We start from the raw sequence: 19,949 nt of genomic DNA on the forward strand, positions 1-19,949 counted from the left end.
TATCTAGATCCTGTTGCAGTAGCACACTGCCATTACTGTCATTAACAACCCTGCCAACCTTTGTATCATCTGCAAACTTCAACATTAAGCCTGATATACCTTCATCAATATCATTAATAAATATACAAAACAACAGTGGACCCAACACTGAACCCTGTGGGACTCCACTAATAACATTAGTCCACGAAGAGCAGCACCTATTGATTACCACCCTCTGTCTTCTTCCACTTAACCATCCTTTTATCCATTGTGGCAACTTCCCCTTAATACAATTTCTGCTCCAATTTGTACAATAGTCTTCCATGCACAACAGTGTCAAAAGTTTCCTGAAATCCAAATATATGATATCAAAATTATTTTTGCATCCAGTTCCTTTGTAACCACATCATAATATCCTATGAAATTTGTCAGACAAGACTTTCCCTTAACAAACCCATGCTGTGTCTGAATTATTGCTGCAGTCTTGTCTAGATGATCCTGCAATGCATCTTTAACCAGTGACTCCATTATTTTACCCGGAACAGAAGTTAAACTAACTGGTCTGTAATTACTCGTGTCACCCTTCGATCCCCCTTTGTGAATTGGGGATACATTTGCACATCTCCAGTCCGTAGGAACCTCCCCTGAGTCCAAGGATGTTCTCATAATTATGGCTAAGGGTTTGCTTAGTTGCTTTGCCGCCTCCTTTAATATAACTGGATAGATCCCATCCACCCCAGGTGCTTTTCTTATGTTTAACTTCGACAATTTATCCTCCACTTTGCTCTCAGTTATTACAAAATCATTAAGTATCCTGCTACAATTTGATAACCTTCTGCCATTTTCAAATCTTAATAATTCCTCATGTGTGTATGTAGATGCAAAATACTCATTCAGTTTGTTTGCTTTCTGAGCAGGATCATCAACAGTCGAACCATCAATGTCAAGTGGGCCAATCAGATTCATCCCCTTCCTTTTAGAGTTTATATAAGTAAAGAAATCCTTGCTGTTTTTCTTAGCATCTTTTGCCAAGGATTTCTCGTAATCTGCCTTTGCCTGCCTTACCTCCTTTGTGACCTGATTACAGATTAGCTTATATCTGCCATAGGCTTCTGAGTCGCTTGATAATTATATGCATCCCATGCATTTTTCTTCTCTGTTACGAGTCTCATTAGTTCATTAGATAACCATTTAGGCCTAAACCTTGAACAATATTTCTTAATAGGTATGAAATTTTTAGTAGCATCCACGATTAATTCCTTGAATGCTTCCCACTTAGAATTTACTGTTGGTAACATCATCAGTTGATCCCCCTGTACAGAATTTAAAAACTTTCTGAGACCACTGTACGCACCTTTATGGAAGCAAAAACCCTTTCCTTTACCCCTGATGGTAATTAAATCTTTAAGTAAATCCCATATCAGTACACTGTGATCACTGCCATCTAGTGGTTCCTTTAGCAGCAAATTCTTAATACACAAATGATCACTGCTGATAACCAGATCAAGAGTATTACTCTCTCTGGTTGCCTCTTGAACATGCTGCTGCAGAAAACAATCATCCAATAAATCCACAAAAGTCTTACTAGTGTGTGAGTGACCAACCCACAAGTTCCAGTCAATATCTGGGAAGTTAAAATCCCCCATTATAAGACATTCTGATTTACTAGCCCACTCTATTTCTCTGTACAATTGTTCATTGTACTCATTTGAGTCATTAGGCCTATAACACACTCCTACTCTTATTTTTGCTTTCGCAGTGCTTAAGTCACACCAAACTGACTCAACAGTGCACTGTTCATCTATATCAACTGGGTGCACTTCTTTTGATTTTATGTTTTTCTTAATTAACAGCATAACACCTCCTCTTTTTCTATCCTGTCTATCCTTTCTGTACACATTGTACTCCCCAAATTCCAGTTCTGCATTCCTTATATCTGTGTGACACCACGTCTCTGCTATCTCAACAATATCCACCTTTGATGTCTTGACCAGCACTTCAAATTCATCAAATTTATTTACTATACTTCTAGCAATGGTATACATGCAAGCATACATGCTCCTATTCCTATTCCTAGTTACTCTAACACATCTCATATACCCACCTATTTCACGATGACTGCCATCCGTCCCTGAAACCACCAACACCCTCTCGCTCCAGGTCGCTACTTATTCTAATAGAAGTTGTGCAAGAATCACCTTCACCTCTGCCTGCGGCTACTGTTAAACTATTAGTCCTTGTATCCCCCCCAAGCTATCAGTTTTCCGACCCACCTAACACTGCCTTGATAGCATCAGCAAATATTCTTGCACCCTTTCTAAATAGAAAGGGTGCAAGAATAATAATAGTGCAAGAAAAATATTTAAGTGTATCCCATCCCTGTAGAAGCAGTCTCTCCTGTTAACAAATACAGACCAGGCTGAAAAAAATTCTATCCCTTGAGCCCTGCACAATCTTTCCAGGGCCAAATTGATCGACAAGGCTCTCATCATATACTCCCTTCTATCGTATCTGGGCAGAATTGCAGACACTTTCAAATTCAACCCTAATTCCCGGCTTTTTTTCAACAGTGACCTGTACTTGTTAAGTAATTCTGCCAGTCTCCTACTCTTAATATCATTAGTGCCGATGTGTACAACTATATCACCTTTTGTGCCCTTAAAAGATGATATCCACTCTATAACATCATCAACCTTTGCCCCTGGCAGACATATCCTTTTTACAAAGCATGTTCCCCGTTTCCTTGACAATAGAGTCGCCAACAACTACTAGTTCCTGTGGGACCAACGAATTCTGCCTTGGGGTTTGCTGCTGTGTTGCGTGATGACCAAGTGCAAGCTCTGGCGTTGATGTGGGCAGCTGAGAGCTCGATGGGCCCCTCAATTTAGATCCTTCGAGGGCATCCACCCTGTCCTTCAAGCTCTCATATAGGCCCATAACAACGCTGAGTCGTCGCATGATTTCCTTACACTCCTTACATTGCATACACACAATATTGTACCACATATATCTGTAAACATGGGTGAACTGTATGTTGTGTGGGCTGAAAAACTCAGAATATTTCATGGGGAACCTACTCCCTCTGCCTCAGATCAGCTAACTACAGTCTCGACTGAAGAGGCCTTTAGAAATTCTTCCAGTCTGTGACAGAGCCAGACCTCTCCAAATCAATAAGTGACAAAACCACCACACTGTCACATGCAAAGGACATCAAAGCACTGCAACTCCAGTAATACGTGCATCTCTGGTGTGTATGTATTTTCTTGGTGTAGGAATTCCATGTGATAAAATTTGCATAAAACCACATTTGCATAATTCCAGTGTTTAGCCTATTCAAATCCTAAAAGATGCTGAACAAAAGTGTATATAGCTAAATTTCAGAGAACAAAAATGTATATAGCCAAATTTCAGAGAACAAAAGTGTATATAGTCAAATTTCAGAAGAAACAATCTGATCAATACAAGTTACATCTGCTCTTATGAAGGGTAATTATAATTAAAATACTATCAGGTAGTGTGTACCATCAACTTTGGCTGCATGTAGATGGCAAACTATGGCTCATCCAGACAAGAAATTTGGAATATATGTTATCTAGACCAGGGGTTGGCAATCAGCAGCCTGTTAACTATGTGTACTTTTTGTTCATCCCCAAATTGTTTGACCTACAAGCTAAAATGTTTACTGCTCCAAACTCATTTAATTAACTAATTTTGATAAGCCAAAAATACAAAAACATAGAAAAAACCAAGAAGTAAAGCTGATATTGATAGTTATATGTTAACTTTTAACCAAATTCATGTATGACTGAAATCAAGAGGGAAGGGTTTCCTTATATTAAATATTCATGGGAACAGACTGCATTACTGCTATGTGGCCTTGATTCTGACTGATAACGCTTTTGTTGGATGCACCTTAATCTGCAAGTGCAAGGCCAAGTAAATGGCTTTCCCTTGAGGAAGCAGTGCACAATTTCTACAAAGTTGAACTGCAAAAGGCAATAAGTCAAAGAAGTAAACACAAAGGCTTCAATCTAAAAGCACCAAAAAGTGGCAGTAACCATAAAAACATCTGCCACATTGCACCTTATGAATACTGCAGCACGACACAGAATTTCTAATTTTAACTAACTAGTAAATTTGTGACTTTATCCTAAGATTAAATCATAATATTAATTAATAATCTAATAATATTCTAATGAAAACTAAAACATTTATCAAATATTGTAGTTCCTATTGAATATTATTTCAAACTACAAAATTTTAAATACCTGCATAAATATTGATATCCTCTTTGATAAGCTCCATTCTCCATTGATGCAGCTGCCAAGGGACCCATCTGTATTCTCCGAGTCATTTTTAGAGTCTCAGTGAACTTTTCAAAATCCTTTAAATATGGGGGAGGGGGAACACATGAATATAAAATTAAAACTATAAAACTAAAACTACATATATACAGATTTTTTTCATGTATGTATTTTAGGTGTATAACCACATGAATATCTTTTTTGCCCCTTTGCTTAGAAGTGAATAAACTTCAATACATTACCTCTGATGTACATTAACTCTATGTAAACTGAATGGCATCTGACTAATGACACCATTTTTCTGTTACTTTTCTTTATCTGGAAGTGGAATCATATCCTCCCATAATCATATCTTTCCCATCAGAGATGACGTTTTTTGTTTTCCTTTTGATTTAACACAGATTCAGAGATATTAACTGTTTAGTTGGTGTCTCACAGATGGATATGAGTGACATATCCACTCATCCAGCAACCACAATTCATCCATCTGCCCATCCTTCATTAGGTGGGGGGATATATGGAAGAATAAAGGCAGGTCCACCTATACCCATAAAACTTAATTGGGCTAAATTAACCAGTACTATGTTTTTTTTTTTTTTAACTGCATTTCAGCACATGCATTCTCAGGATGAAAAATTCACAAACTATAATAAAAAAATAAGAAATAGAAAAATAAAAATAAAAAAACTATAGCACAAAACATTTCGAGTGAGAAAAAGGTTTTCCAATTCAACCAAAAAACTAAAAATTTAAATTTGTAATAATACAAAAAAGGTATTACTTTTTTGTATTATTATAAATAATACAAAAGAAAGAAAAAAATAAACATGTCAATTTTCTAACAGGTTTCTAATCACTTATAAGACAGTCTGAAAATGAGAATAACAGGCAAAAACACATTTTCAAAGTATAAACTAACTTCCTTGTTTTCAATATTCAATTTTCATAAGTTGTGTTAAAATTATGAGCCAGCCTTTTAAGAACTTTGCTATTAAAAAAAAAAAAAACCTGCAACTCTTTAACAGAGAAGGTAGAACAATATATTCTCTGCTAATGTTTAACTTATCAAAACAGTTGTAACAACTCAGTATGAGATCTAAAGACATGGATTCCTTTTTGGAATTATACAGACCAGTTGGATACAAAGGACGATCATTTTAGAGGTCCATTCCCCAGAAATGGCTTTTTGCCAATAATCTTATTGGCAAACCTGCAGTACTGATGCAAATCAGTAAAATACTGATGTTAATGTGGTTAACGTCAGTTAATGTGGTTAACAAAATACTGATGTTAATACTGATCTAAAAAGTTTGTTACATAACACAACCAAAGCACAAAACATTTCAAACAATGAGAAACAGAATAAATCATGCAACTCTTAATGAACAAAAGGTTTTACAATTCAATAAAAATGCTAAAAATTTAAATTTATAATAAGACAAAAATGTTATTTGACTGATATGTGGAAAAATATATCATAGTAATTATCAGAACTAATTGGTAAAGCACATAATTACCAGATAACCATCAATTACTATACTGAATACACCTTTACAGAAGATGAATATGTTAGAAACTTCTATACCTGTGCAGAATATGTGCTAAAAATTGGAGTTGCTCACTTTGAGAAAGGGGAGAGGGACATGCTTAATTCCAAAGTTACACACAAAAATACAAAATAATCAAACATAATAAGCACTGAATATGGAGACATGTTTACAGCAGATAAAAACCAAAACATTATTTCCTATAATCATGCCAAATAAAAATTTCCTATAAAGTAATACTATGAATTATTCAAAGATGTTACCCTCTGGTGAGCAAAATGAAGGATCTTTCCTACTCCAATACTCCAGATATCTGAGTCCACTTCCTAAGTAAAATAAAAAGTGAAAACACTACATTAAAATCCTAAATCTAAAATCTATGCTGAAAAAATATTCTTCTTTATATGACTATTAAACTGCTATCTACAGAAAGCTGATGGGAAAGTACATATGCCAATCTAAGTACTTCAACTTCCATCATAATCTTTGGGATGATAATAGAAGTTGAAGGATGGTTTTAAAGAGCAGAAATTGAAAATGACAATGTTGCAGAAACTAGATGTACATTAAGCTATGTACATCTAGGAATCAAAATACACTCAGCTACTTTATTAGAATCATGGAGGTTCGGGCTACATATGCAACAATCTATGCAAAAATATGTAAATTGAAGAAGTCATATAAGGTGTGTCTAGGTGCATTATAGTCAAAGCAGCTTATGCGCTATCAAACTGCCACAATTGTTGTTGTTGTTATTTGGTTTTTAGGAGCATTAGCAACTAAGGCCATATTGCTCCGGTGGGATGGTCATTCCCTGACTTTTCCGCATCCTCCGTATTTGGTGCTGACGGGCTCGAACCCCGGTCTAATCAAGAAGCGTGTGCTACGCACTGCTGCTCCTTCCCACCTGGCTACGGAGGCGTCGCTGCCACAACAACATAAGGTGTGTCCTGACTAGTGCGAAAACTAATTCATCAAAAACAGGGAATGGAAAGGATTTCATGGACGTCGAAAAAAATATGATCTATGCTGCTGTTGTTGTTATTTGGTTTTTAGGAGCATTAGCAACTAAGGCCATATTGCTCTGGGGATGTGCAGTGGTCATTTCCTGACCTTTCCACATCCTCCGTATTTGGTGGTGATGGGCTCGAACCCCAGTCTAATCAAGAAGCGTCTGCTACGCACTGATGCTCCTTCCCACCTGGCTACGGAGGTGGCATCTATGCTGCACATTTAGTAGGTGTTGCAGGAGAAAATATCTGTGCTGTTGAATGTGCAAAGGCTAGTGTCATCTGATTCTTTAATGAATGGAAAAACACCTAGAATATATCCCTGAACAGATGCAACTGCAGCCAAAAATATCAGGTGACAGAGTGAGATATTTTATGTCTGAAGTAGATTGTCAAGTATAATGATTACCAGATGATAAAACAATTACTCTCTGCATTTAATGTGAGATCAAAAAGTATCATTACCTACACTATTCAAAGAACCTTACAAAGAATTCATTACAGTAGAACCTTCAAGGAAACCAGACCTTGGACACCAACTAGAAAATATGGTTGTGTTGGTGGCAGGTACACAAAAGATGAAAGCAGGAGGACTGGAGGTATGTCATGTGGTCCATATGAATCCTGATTCACACTTTTCAGCACAAGTGGAAAAGTGCACACACACACAGAGGAAACTACATAAGGCACTGGAACCATCCTGTTATGTACAGACAGCACAGACATAATGGTGTGGGGAATGCTTTTGGGCATACCCACAGTCCCTTGATTCTACAAGGGCACTATGAATGCCAAGGCATATCAAAATATCATTGTAAAAATTAGGTACACCCAGCAATGTTGCATGTTTTCTCCTATGGACAGGGGTACTTTCAAGGTGACAATGCAATCATTCAGTCACCACATGTGTGAATGAAATAATGTTGAGGAACATGAAGAAGACTTCAAGCATCTGCCCTGGCCAGCCTAATTCTTTGAGTTCAATCTCAATGAGTTTGTGGGATGGACTAGAAAGGCTTGTTTGTCAGTAACCTAGGACTTGAGGACAGTTTTGTTACATGAACAGTCCAATATTCCTTGTGTTATTCTTTTACTCCATACCACACTGTGTCGGGTCAGTGATTTGGGCCAAAGGCAGTCAAATATGTCATTATTAGCTCATGGTCCTAATAAAGTGGCCAAGCAGTGCAAAAAGCAGAATATATATTCTCCCTATGTTTCCAGGGAAAATTATGCTATTATCAAGACACAAAATCAGTCCTCACTTCTATGACATTTTCCTATTAGCATTTGAATCTAGTGCCATTGAAATGTTGCATCAAAAAAACAAGTTATGGACTAGATATTAGATGATATCTTGGCCATCTAACAAACAAATCAAAAACAACTTTAGTTTCCATATTTCTCAATAAAAGGCATCCTAGTATTTATTCTTTAAAGTAGCATCTGAAAATAAGAACTATGTTTAGACTTTGATTTCTAGATAAAGAAAAAGTTACTGAAGAGGTAAAATGTTATGAACTTAACCATCCCACCAGTACAAAAAAAGTCTGCACTCTTAAGTCCTTTACTTTTAGATCCCACAGAGTTTGGAACACCTCCAATTTAGACTCAAAATTACATGCCATCTAGGACATAGCTTCATAGTCTATAGCCTTCATAATTACAGTTTTCTAGGTCTTCATAGTTATTTCCATCAGCAGAAAGTGAATTATCCACATAACTATACCAAAATAATAAAACTGGTTTATTTTTAACATTACATTATGAAATTTTTGCCAATTCCTTGTTCATATGCACTGGTACTCCATACAAGAGACAAAGAACAAAAATACAATATATAACTGCCTATATATTGTATTTTTTTATGTATATTTCAGCAGGTACTGTCATATCAAATAAGTTAAATTCACTCCATGTTGATACAAATATTTAGGCACTAGAGACTGCACATGTAAAACGATTATAACTGTCCAAACAGCCCAACCCAAATATCTTCAGTATCTCAATATTATTTCTATTTATTGTACAATTTTTAAATTTTCTAAAGTAAGTGGCCTCATATTTATTTTGGTAAAATCCCTTTCATTCTCCATGACAGTGAAATTATTTTTAAAAGATTTTACATTTTTGTAAAATCTTTTAAAATTTCTTGATTTTTTAGAATTTCTTGAATGGAAAGTTCTGAATGTGCAAGGGTGTTTTTATACTGCTTGTGCCAATTCCACGAAGTCCATTTTTCCAGCTGTTTTCTCCAAACAGCATCATTCAATTGCCACAGAACTATTTTTGTAGTATTCCTGGTTCACTGTTTAATCATACAACATAAATTCATTATTTTCAATGCCCTGTGTATTAAAAAAAATGATAAGCATGATCTTCACATTTGATTGAGATTGGCTTGCTTTTTAGGCCTTAGAAAAGACTGGGCCTTTGTGAGGATATGAGGCCCAAACTTGGCTGAAACACATTGCATTCCCAAATCTTGTGTTAAAAATTATTGACACGTTCCATTAAGAAAGAGCAATTTTACTAGCAACTTTACAGATCAAGACAGAAACTATTAGCCAACATCAATTACTCCTGATTAGATCCAAAATATAAGAAATGTTGTGTGGAGGGTAACCAGTGTAAGGATATTTCACATCCCTCATTAAACCTTTAAAGATGTTTTTAACATTTTGGGGTTTCTGTTACACTTTTCCATAATTTGAAACAATCTTAAATATTCTTTTAGTAGCATGATATGCAGGCATATTAAGAAATGGAAATTGGTGAAATAAAAAAGGTAAAAAGGTAAACTGCAGCCATTATAAATCCACTGCAGGACGGAAGCCTCCTCAATGATTCATGTTGAGAGAAATGAACTATAATCTGCCATGCTGGTCCAGTGTAAATTGGCAGATCGACTGTATTTAGCAGCCAGTGACTTGAACCTCTGTCTACTCAAAGAGCATGTGCAACCTCAAAATGTATAGTCAGCACTTTGTACTTTGCTAACACTAGCTTACAGATTACAGCTACTCTTCAAAACAATCATTCAACTTTTATTATGATCACCCCTATGGTGACCTGCTCACTCTAGTACACAATTTGTATAATTCATACCGAAGACAAGTTTTAATAGCTATATAATTAAAAAATTTTTTTTCAGGGTAGTACAAACCTGTCAATCATTTATCTAAACAAAAAATAATAAATAATCACCAATTCGTTTTCCTTCATAGCAGAGAATTTAATGAGTCTTTTTTCACATTTGTTCAATTCCTAACGTTGTCATCAATAAGAACAAATGAACTAACATCAATAACATCTGGATTAATGCTTTAAAATAAAAGTTATTCTGCTGTATCTCCCATGCTAATTTCAATATCCATTCTATGACAACAATACCTCTTGTTACTACTGCCAGTGCTACCACAACACAAGTACAGATAATGGCTAAGAATTCTATAAACACAATTGTATCTTGACCTTGTTTTTTGGAATTTCTGGTACAGTGACAGATTAGCATGCCAATTCATTACAGTTTTTAGTTTGTAGTATATTATGTTCAGGACCCATGTGTTCATGGGTCATTTGTGCTCAAAATTTTAGTTTTCCAAGGTTTTTATGGCAAAGGGAATAGAAAAAAATCCTATTTCCTTTGCCTTAGATCAACTAACTGCAGTCCTCATTCAAGAGGCCTTTAAGAATTCTCTTTCTCTAAAAGGAATCAAATGAGTGATAAGTGGCAAAACCATTAAACTATCATAGAGGCCATATTCTATTTGCATTACTGAACACAATCAATATAACAGATGTCTGTATAGAGGCAACATTACCACTTAAAAACTGAACTTCTTTTTTCCCCCTTTCTAAAAGAGTACATGGAATGTTCCAGGGTTTTTTTGTTTTTTTTTTTTATATTCACCAAAGAAATCAAACGTTAAAAATTGTTAAAAAAATTTTAACAATTTTAACAATATTCATCAAAGCTTAATGTATACATTTGTGATAATGCACTATAGCTTAAACTGAGCTAAGTTAAGTCTAAACTATGGTGCATTATCACAAATGTAATGTGCATAAATGATTTCTACATCAAACTTATACAGGGTGTTTCAGTTAAACGTTTCAGAACTTCTAAGAGGGGTAGGGTACATCCTGACAACTCGAAATCATATAGCAATGTGGGGTCGGAAATGCTTTCCTGAAGCGGTGTTGTACACAGAAGCACCATAAATAAAAGAGACCGTAAGTGAGAAATCGTTTTAATAATACATGAAAAGAAGCAAAAGGTACATGGATTAAAGTAAGTGTTCGAAGTTTCTTTCACGGGCTACAATGCACGCCTCACATCTCCGACGCATGGGCATCCGAACATTCTGGAATACTCCAGGCGAATTTCGAATTTCTTCGGCAGCTACTGCGATTCTTGCAACCAGCTCCTCAGCATTGTCAACAGGGGTGTCATAAACTAGCGATTTCATATGACCCCAGAAATAAAAATCAAGACATGATAGGTCGGGTGACCGAGCAGGCCAACGCACGGGACCACCACGTCCGATCCACTGTTGACCAAATGTGACATCCAGGTAGTTACGAACATCTCCGCTATAATGGGCAGGGGCTCCATCGTGTTGGAACCACATTGTCTGTTGCGTCGATGCAGAAATCTGTTCATCTCTCAAAAGTTGTGGCAATACTTGCTGCAGAAAGATCAAGTAGATAGGTCCGGTTAGACGACACGGTAACAGGTAAGGTCCGATGAGGTGATCTCCCATAATACCGGCCCATACATTGACTGAAAATCGAATCTGTGCTGCACGACGTCGTATTGCATGCGGGTTCTCGACCGCCCAGATATGGTCGTTATGCGTGTTGAAAATTCCTTCCCTTGTGAAGGATGCCTCATCGGAAAACAACACTTCAGCAGGAAAAAGGGGATTTGTAGCACATTTTCCAAGGTACCACTGTGCGAAAGCAATACGAGGAGCATAATCCTCCGGTTGCTGTGTCTGGACACGCTGCATGTGAAACGGATGCATGTCTTGTTCTCGGAGAATCCTCCAGACGCTGCAATGGGAAACCCCAACTGCGTTTGCTAGACTTCGTGTACTCGTTCTTGGATTCCCCTGTACATGCTGCAGCACATTCTGTTCAAGGGCTGGAGTCCGTGCTGTTCTTACCCTGTCCCTGTCAGCTCTTTCAAATGAACCTCTCTCAGCTAACCTCTGGTGCAGTCTTGCAAAGAAATTATGACTGGGAATACGCCTCGTCGGATATCGTTCCGCGTACAAACGCTGTGCAGCTGGCCCACTACAATTTGCAGCCCCGTACGCCAAATGCATATCGGCTAACTCTGCGTTCGTGTAATCATCCATCCTACTAACTTGGCGTTCTTGTGCGAAATTAAGATTCCCTGCACTAAAGCTCGGAATTTTCGATTCTGCCCATTGGTATATGATTTCGAGTTGTCAGGATGTACCCTACCCCTCTTAGAAGTTCTGAAACGTTTAACTGAAACACCCTGTATAAGAATTTGTCTCACTAACTCTTTATATTACATTATATTAAGAATAATAATATTATCTAATTTACTGTTTATAAACAGAAAGGATAATTCTTACTGGCTTAAGAAATGATCCAAGTCCATCCCAATCTGCTAATTTCCATGCGGCTTCAACTCTGTATGGATTTATTTCTTTTTCCCACTGAGGTCTATAAAGTGAAAATGTTGAAATAAATAAATAAATATATATATATTATTACATCTTAACTTTTAAGCCATTATTTAAATATATATAAACTTCTAAAACCCATATACACCACCATTTACAGTTAGTTTTTGACAAAAGGACAAGCAATTTTAAATTATTACAAAATTATCATCAACAAAAATATCCTTCAATTGCGAAATACTTTGCATAATAACCAATCCCTCCTGATAGAAGTCTTCATTTAATACTACAGCGTATATGCCAACTTATACAATGGGAAGATGTAATTTCTCTAGACTTTCAAAATTAAATGCCATTAAGTTAAAGTACAAAACTGCCATATTATCATTAAGTACTGCATTGATATTATTGCTGATGCTATCGAGGCAGTGTTAGGTAGGTCGGAAAACTGCTAGCTTGGGGGGAGACAAAGACCAATAGATTGACAGTAGCCACTGGCAGAGGTGAAAGAGATTCTTGCACTGCTTCTATTAGAATGAGCAGAAGCCTGAAAAACAAGATGCATGGTATTTCAGAGACTGCTGGGAGCCATTGCGGTACAAGTAAACACATGGGTTGTGTTAGGGTAGCTAAGAATAGGAACAGGTGCAGGTATACTTGCGTGTACACCAATGCTAGGAGTTTAGTAAATAAATCTGATGAATTTGAGGTATTGCTCAAAACATCAAAGGCAGATATTGTTGGGATATCAGAGACGTGGTGTCACACAGATATAAGGGATGCAGAACTGCAATTTGGGGAGTACAACGTCTACAGAAAGGATAGGAAGGGGGGAGGGGTTATGCTATTAGTTAAGAAACACATAAAAACCAAGGAAGTGAAGCCAGTCGACATCGCTGGACAGTGCAGTGTTGAGTCAGTTTGGTGTGACATAAGCATTGGGAGATCAAAATTGAGAGTAGGAGTGTGCTATAGGCCTAATGACTCTGATGAGTACAATAAGGAACTGTACAGGGAAATAGAGTGGGCCAGTAAATCAGAGAGTCTTATAATGGGAGATTTTAATTTCCCAGATATTGACTGGAATTTGGGGGCTGGTTACTCACACACTAGCAGGGCTTTTGTGGATTTATTGGATGATTGTTTTCTACATCAGCATGTTCAGGAGGCAACTAGAGGGAGTAATACTCTTGATTTGATTATCAGCAGTGATTCTTCATGCATTAAGAATCTGCAGATAAATGAACCACTAGGTGGCAGTGATCACAGTAGTAGTAGTAGTAGTAGTGGCACATGATGCAAGAAAGCAAGTGTAGGAGCTTATGCAGCATCAGCCAAAAAAAAAAAAAAAAAAAAAAAAATCACACCATTCCCTTCAAATGCCTGTCCAGTTCCTCCTTAAATTTATTTAACCTATCAACTTCCACAACGACAGATGGTAGTTTGTTCCAGCAATTAACCACCCGCTGGCTAAAGGCAAATTTCCGCACATCTATTCTACATCTGTCCTTTCTTAATTTGAACTTATGTCCCCGTAGGTTGGTAATCTGAACAAGTGGAAGGATCCCATCAGAATTCAGCGTGCTCAACCCATTCAAGGCCTTATAGACCTCAATAAGATCACCGTGCAGGTGCCTAGTCTCCAGCCACTGCAATTTGCAGAACTTAAGCCTCTCTTGGTAAGAGAATCCCTTCATTCCCCTCACCAATCGTGTTGCTCTTCTCTGTACACGCTCAAGCAAATCTACATCCTTCCTAAAATGAGGCCTCCAGACCTGTACGCAGTACTCAAGGCGTGGCCTGACCATTGCCTTATACAGAGGGACAATCACCTCCTTTTCCCTGCTAGCAAAATTCCTATATATCATTGACAAAACCCCATGACCCGCCCTAGCAGCCTGTCTGCACTGCTCAGAAAACTTCATATCTGACTGCACAATTACTCCCAGGTCTTTTTCATTTTCTACCACCTTAAGTGTAGTACCACACAGTTGGTACGTTTCTCTGGGGTTACTTCTACCCATATGCAGTACTTTGCATTTGTCAAGGTTGAACTTCAGTTGCCACTTCTTAGCCCATCTGCCCAAATTATCTAGATCCTGTTGCAGTAGCACACTGCCATTACTGTCATTAACAACCCTGCCAACCTTTGTGTCATCTGCAAACTTCGACATTAAGCCTGATATACCTTCATCAATATCATTGATAAATACACAAAACAACAGTGGACCCAACACCGAACCCTGTGGGACTCCACTAATAACATTAGTCCACGAAGAGCAGCACCCATTGATTACCACCCTCTGTCTTCTCCCACTTAACCATCCTTTTATCCATTGTAGCAACTTACCCTTAATACCATTCTGCTCCAATTTGTACAGTAGTCTTCCATGCGCAACAGTGTCAAAAGCTTTCCTGAAATCCAAGTATATGATATCAAAATTATTTTTTGCATCCAGTTCCTTTGTGACCACATCATAATAACCAATCAAATTTGTCAGACAAGACTTTCCCTTAACAAACCCATGCTGTGTTTGAATTATTGCTGCAGTCTTGTCTAGATGATCCTGCAATGCATCTTTAACCAGCGACTCCATTATTTTACCCGGAACAGAAGTTAAACTAACTGGTCTGTAATTACTCGTGTCACCCTTCGATCCACCTTTGTGAATTGGGGACACATTTGCACATCTCCAGTCCATGGGAACCTCCCCTGAGTCCAAGGATGCTCTCATAATTATGGCTAAGGGTTTGCTTAGTTGCTTTGCTGCCTCCTTTAAAATAACTGGATAGATCCCATCCACCCCAGGTGCCTTTCTTATGTTTAACTTCAACAATTTCTCCTCCACTTTGCTCTCAGTTATTACAAAATCATTAAGCACACTGCTACAATTTGATAACCTTCTTCCATTTTCAAATTGTAATAATTCCTCACGTGTGAATGTAGATGCAAAATACTCAATCAGTTTGTTTGCTATCTGAGCAGGATCATCAACAGTCGAACCATCGATGTCAAGTGGACCAATCATATTCATCCCCTTCCTTTCAGAGTTTATATAAGTAAAGAAATCCTTGCTGTTTTTCTTAGCATCTTTTGCCAAAGATTTCTCGTAATCCGCCTTTGCCTCCCGAACCTCCTTTGTGACCTGATTACAGACTAGCTTATATCTGCCACACGCTTCTGCGTCACCTGATAATTTATATGCATCCCATGCATTTTTCTTCTCTGTCACGAGTCTCATTAGTTCATTTGATAACCATTTAGGCCTAAACCTTGAACGATATTTCTTAATCGGTATATAAAGTCTAGTAGCTTCCACGATTAATTCTTTGAATGCTTCCCACTTAGAATTTACTGTTTGTAACATCGTCAGTTGATCCCACTGTACAGAATTTAAAAACTGTCTGAGACCACTGTACTCCCCTTTACGGAAGCAAAAACCCTTTCCTTTACCCCTGACGGTAGTTACCTCTTTGAGTAAATCCCACTTCAGCACACTGTGATCACTGCCACCTAGTGGTTCCTTTATCTGCAAATTCTTAATACACGAATGATCACTGCTGATAACCAGATCAAGAGTGTTACTTTCTCTGGTTGCCTCTCGAACATGCTGCTGCAGAAAACAATCATCCAATAAATCCCCAAAAGTCTGACTAGTGTGTGAGTGACCAACCCACAAGTTCCAGTCAATATCTGGGAAGTTAAAATCCCCCATTATAAGACATTCTGATTTACTGGCCCACTCTATTTCTCTGTACAATTGTTCATTGTACTCATTCAAGTCATTAGGCCTATAACACATTCCTACTCTTATTTTTCCTTTCGCAGTGCTTATCTCACACCAAACTGACTCAACAGAGCACTGTTCATCTATATTAACTGGGTGCACTTCCTTTGATTTTATGTTTTTCTTAATTAACAGCATAACACCCCCTCCCTTTCTGTCCTGTCTATCCTTTCTGTACACATTGTACTCCCCAAATTCCAGTTCTGCATTCCTTATATCTTTGTGACACCACGTCTCTGCTATCCCAACAATATCCGCCTTTGATGTCTTGACCAACACTTCAAATTCATCAAATTTATTTACTATACTTCTAGCATTGGTATACATACAAGCATACATGCTCCTATGCCTATTCTTTGTTACCCTAACACATCCCATATACCCAACTATTTTAATGATGACTGCCATCCGTCCCTGAAACCCCCAACACCCCTCGCTCCAGGTCGCTTCTTATTCTAATAGAATTGTGCAAGAATCACCTTCACCTCTGCCTGCGGTTACTGTTAAACTATTAGTCTTTGTATCCCCCCAAACTAGCAGTTTTCCGACCCACCTAACACTGCCTCGATAGCATCAGCAAATATTCTTGCACCTTTCTATTTAAGTGTATCCCATCCCTGTAGAAGCAATCTCTCCTGTTAACAAGTACAGTCCAGGCTGAAAAAAATTCTGCCCCTTGAGCCTTGCACAATCTTTCCAGGGCCGAATTGATTGACAAGGCTCTCATCATGTACTCCCTCCTATCGTGTCTGGGCAGAATTGCAGACACTTTCAAATTCAACCCTATTTCACGGCTTTTTTTCAACAGTGACCTGTACTTGTTGAGTAATTCCGCCGGTCTCCTACTCTTAATATCATTAGTGCCAACGTGTACAACTATATCACCTTTTGTGCCCTTGAAAGATGATATCCGCTCTACAACGTCATCAACCTTTGCCCCTGGCAGACATACCCTGGTCCTGTTCCACCTATCCTTTTTACAAAGGATGTTCAGTGTGCTGAAGTGGGATTTACTGAAAGAGGTAACTACCATTAGGGGTAAAGGGAAGGGTTATTGCTTCCGTAAAGGCGACTACGATGGACTGAGACAGTATTTAAATTCTATACAGTGGGACCAACTGATGATGTTACCAACAGCAAATTCAAAATGGGAAGCATTCAAAGAACTTATCTTGGAAGCTACTAGGCTTTACATACCAACTAAGAAATATTGTTCAAGGTTTAGGCCAAAATGGATGTCAGATGAACTAATGAGGCATATGGCAGAGAAGAAAAATGCATGGGATACTTACAAATTAACACATGACACAGAAGCCTATGATAGATACAAGTTGATATGCAACCAAGTTACAAAGGAGGTTAGGCAGGCGAAGGCAGATTACGAGAAATCCTTGGCAAGGGATGCAAAGAAAAACAGCAAAGAGTTCTTTACTTATGTAAACTCTAGAAGGAAGGGGATGAATCAGATTGGTCCACTTGATATTGATGGGTCAACTGTTGATGATCCTGCTCAGGTAGCTAACAAACTAAATGAATATTTTGCATCGACATTCACACATGAGGAGTTATTCAGCAAGGGGAATGCCAGAGGTGTATTCAACTCTAGCAGTAAGCTACAGAATCTTGAAATAACTGGGAGTAAAGTGGAGGAGAAACTGTTGAAGATAAACACAAGAAAGGCACCCGGGGTGGATGGGATCTCTCCAGTTATATTAAAGGAGGCAGCAAAGGAAGTAAGCAAACCCTTAGCCATAATTATGAGAGCTTCCTTGGACTCAGGGGAGGTACCCATAGACTGGAAATGTGCAAATGTGACCCCAATTCACAAAGGAGGATCAAAGGCTGACACAAGTAATTATAGACCTGTGAGCTTAACTTCTGTTCCAGGAAAATTAATGGAGGCACTGGTTAAAGAAGCACTGCAGGATCATTTAGACAAGACTTCAGTTATAGCTCAGACACAGCATGGTTTTGTTAAGGGGAAGTCTTGCCGGACCAACTTGATTGGATACTATGATGCAGTCACAAAAGAACTGGATGCAGGGAATAACTTTGATATTATATACTTGGATCTTAGAAAGGCTTTTGATACTGTTGCACATGAAAGACTGCGACACAAATTGGAGCAGTGTGACATTGGAGGCAAATTGCTGCTATGGATAAAGGGGTGGTTGAGGGGGAGAAGACAGAGAGTGGTAATCAATGGACACTGCTCATCGTGGACTAATGTTATTAGTGGAGTCCCTCAGGGCTCAGTGTTGGGTGCATTATTGTTTTCTGTATTTATAAATGATATTGATGATGGTATATCAAGCTTAATGTCCAAGTTTGCAGATGATACAAAGGTTGGCAGGGTTGTCAAGGACACTACTGACACTATGCTGCTGCAACAGGATCTGGAAAGGTTGAGCAGATGGGCTGAGAGGTGGCAAATGAAGTTTAACATTGACAAATGTAAAGTACTACACATGGGAAACAGCAACCCCAGAGCAACGTATCAACTCTGTGGTACTACACTGACAGTGGTAGAGAATGAAAGGGACCTGGGATGGTTGTGCAGGCAGATATGAAGTTCTCTGAGCAGTGCAGACGGGCTGCAAGAGTAGCTCATGGTGTATTGTCAATGATATATAGGAATTTTTCTAGCAGGGATAAGGAGGTGATTATTCCCTTGTATAAGGCAATGGTCAGGCCACACCTAGAGTACTGTATACAGGCCTGGAGGTCTCATTTCAAGAAGGATGTAGAGCTGCTGGAACGAGTACAGAGAAGGGCAACAAGATTAGTGAATGGAACAAAGGGGTGCTCTTACGAAGAAAGGCTTAAGATTTGCAAATTACAGTGTCTGGAGACTAGGCACCAGCGAGGTGATCTGATAGAGGTGTATAAAGCCTTGAATGGTTTGAGCATGCTCAATGCTGATGGGATTGTTCCTCTAGCTCAGAATAATCACCTGAGAGGGCATAAATTCAAATTGAGGAAAGACAGATGTAGGATAGACGTGCGGAAATTTGCCTTTAGCCAGCGAGTGGTTGGTTGGTGGAACAGACTTCCATCCCTTGTCATGGAAGTTGATAGCCTAAATAAGTTTAAGGCTCAGCTGGACAGGTATTTTGAACGAACAGAGGGGTGAAGTGGGAGTGGTTTTTTTTTTTTTTGGCTGATGCTGCATAAGCTTGCTTTCTTGCATCAAATGCCTCTACTAATGCTAATGCTAATTATCAACAATAAAGATTCAATGATTACTTTCATGCATGCATACAATGTAATTATTTAATATACATTATGACATTTAATTTATAAAATTATTATCGTCATTTTCTCACAGCCATAGCTGTGAACAGAAAAATAATTTATTGCCTATTATAGTCATCCTTCCTTCATCTCTCTCTCTCTCTCTCTCTCTCTCTCTCTCTCTCTCTCTCTCTCTCTCTCTCTCTCCCCCCTCCCATATTGGATGACTAATACTAATTTTTTTCCCTGCTTTTGTCTATACAGCATGTGTGTGTTCATGGGCCAATTTACATATTCTGCAGGCTGAAAAAACTTGAATAACTGGCACAACTCTGAATATCTGAGCTTACTTACCACAATACCAGAATTTCTCCAGCTAGTAATGGGAGTTGAACCAAAACTTTTTCAAACAAGTGATAAGTGA

At 38.2% G+C, this 19,949-nt stretch overlaps 1 protein-coding gene across 1 annotated transcript in view; it reads right to left on the minus strand.

Moving 5' to 3' along the window:
* mei-41 (ATR serine/threonine kinase meiotic 41) overlaps window positions 1-19,949 on the minus strand; it is a 245,650-nt gene that overhangs the window by 99,864 nt on the left and 125,837 nt on the right. Inside the window, exons 25-27 of the mRNA XM_090370340.1 lie at window positions 12,453-12,543; window positions 6,094-6,156; window positions 4,248-4,363 (exon numbers count right to left, since the gene is read on the minus strand). Coding sequence (XP_090226466.1) covers window positions 4,248-4,363; window positions 6,094-6,156; window positions 12,453-12,543 — 270 coding nt within the window. The remainder of the gene's footprint in view (window positions 1-4,247; window positions 4,364-6,093; window positions 6,157-12,452; window positions 12,544-19,949) is intronic.

This window comes from Mastigoproctus giganteus, chromosome 3, assembly GCF_048544385.1.
Source record: "Mastigoproctus giganteus isolate SK-2022 chromosome 3, ASM4854438v1, whole genome shotgun sequence".
Taxonomy (NCBI): Eukaryota; Metazoa; Arthropoda; class Arachnida; order Uropygi; family Thelyphonidae; genus Mastigoproctus; species Mastigoproctus giganteus.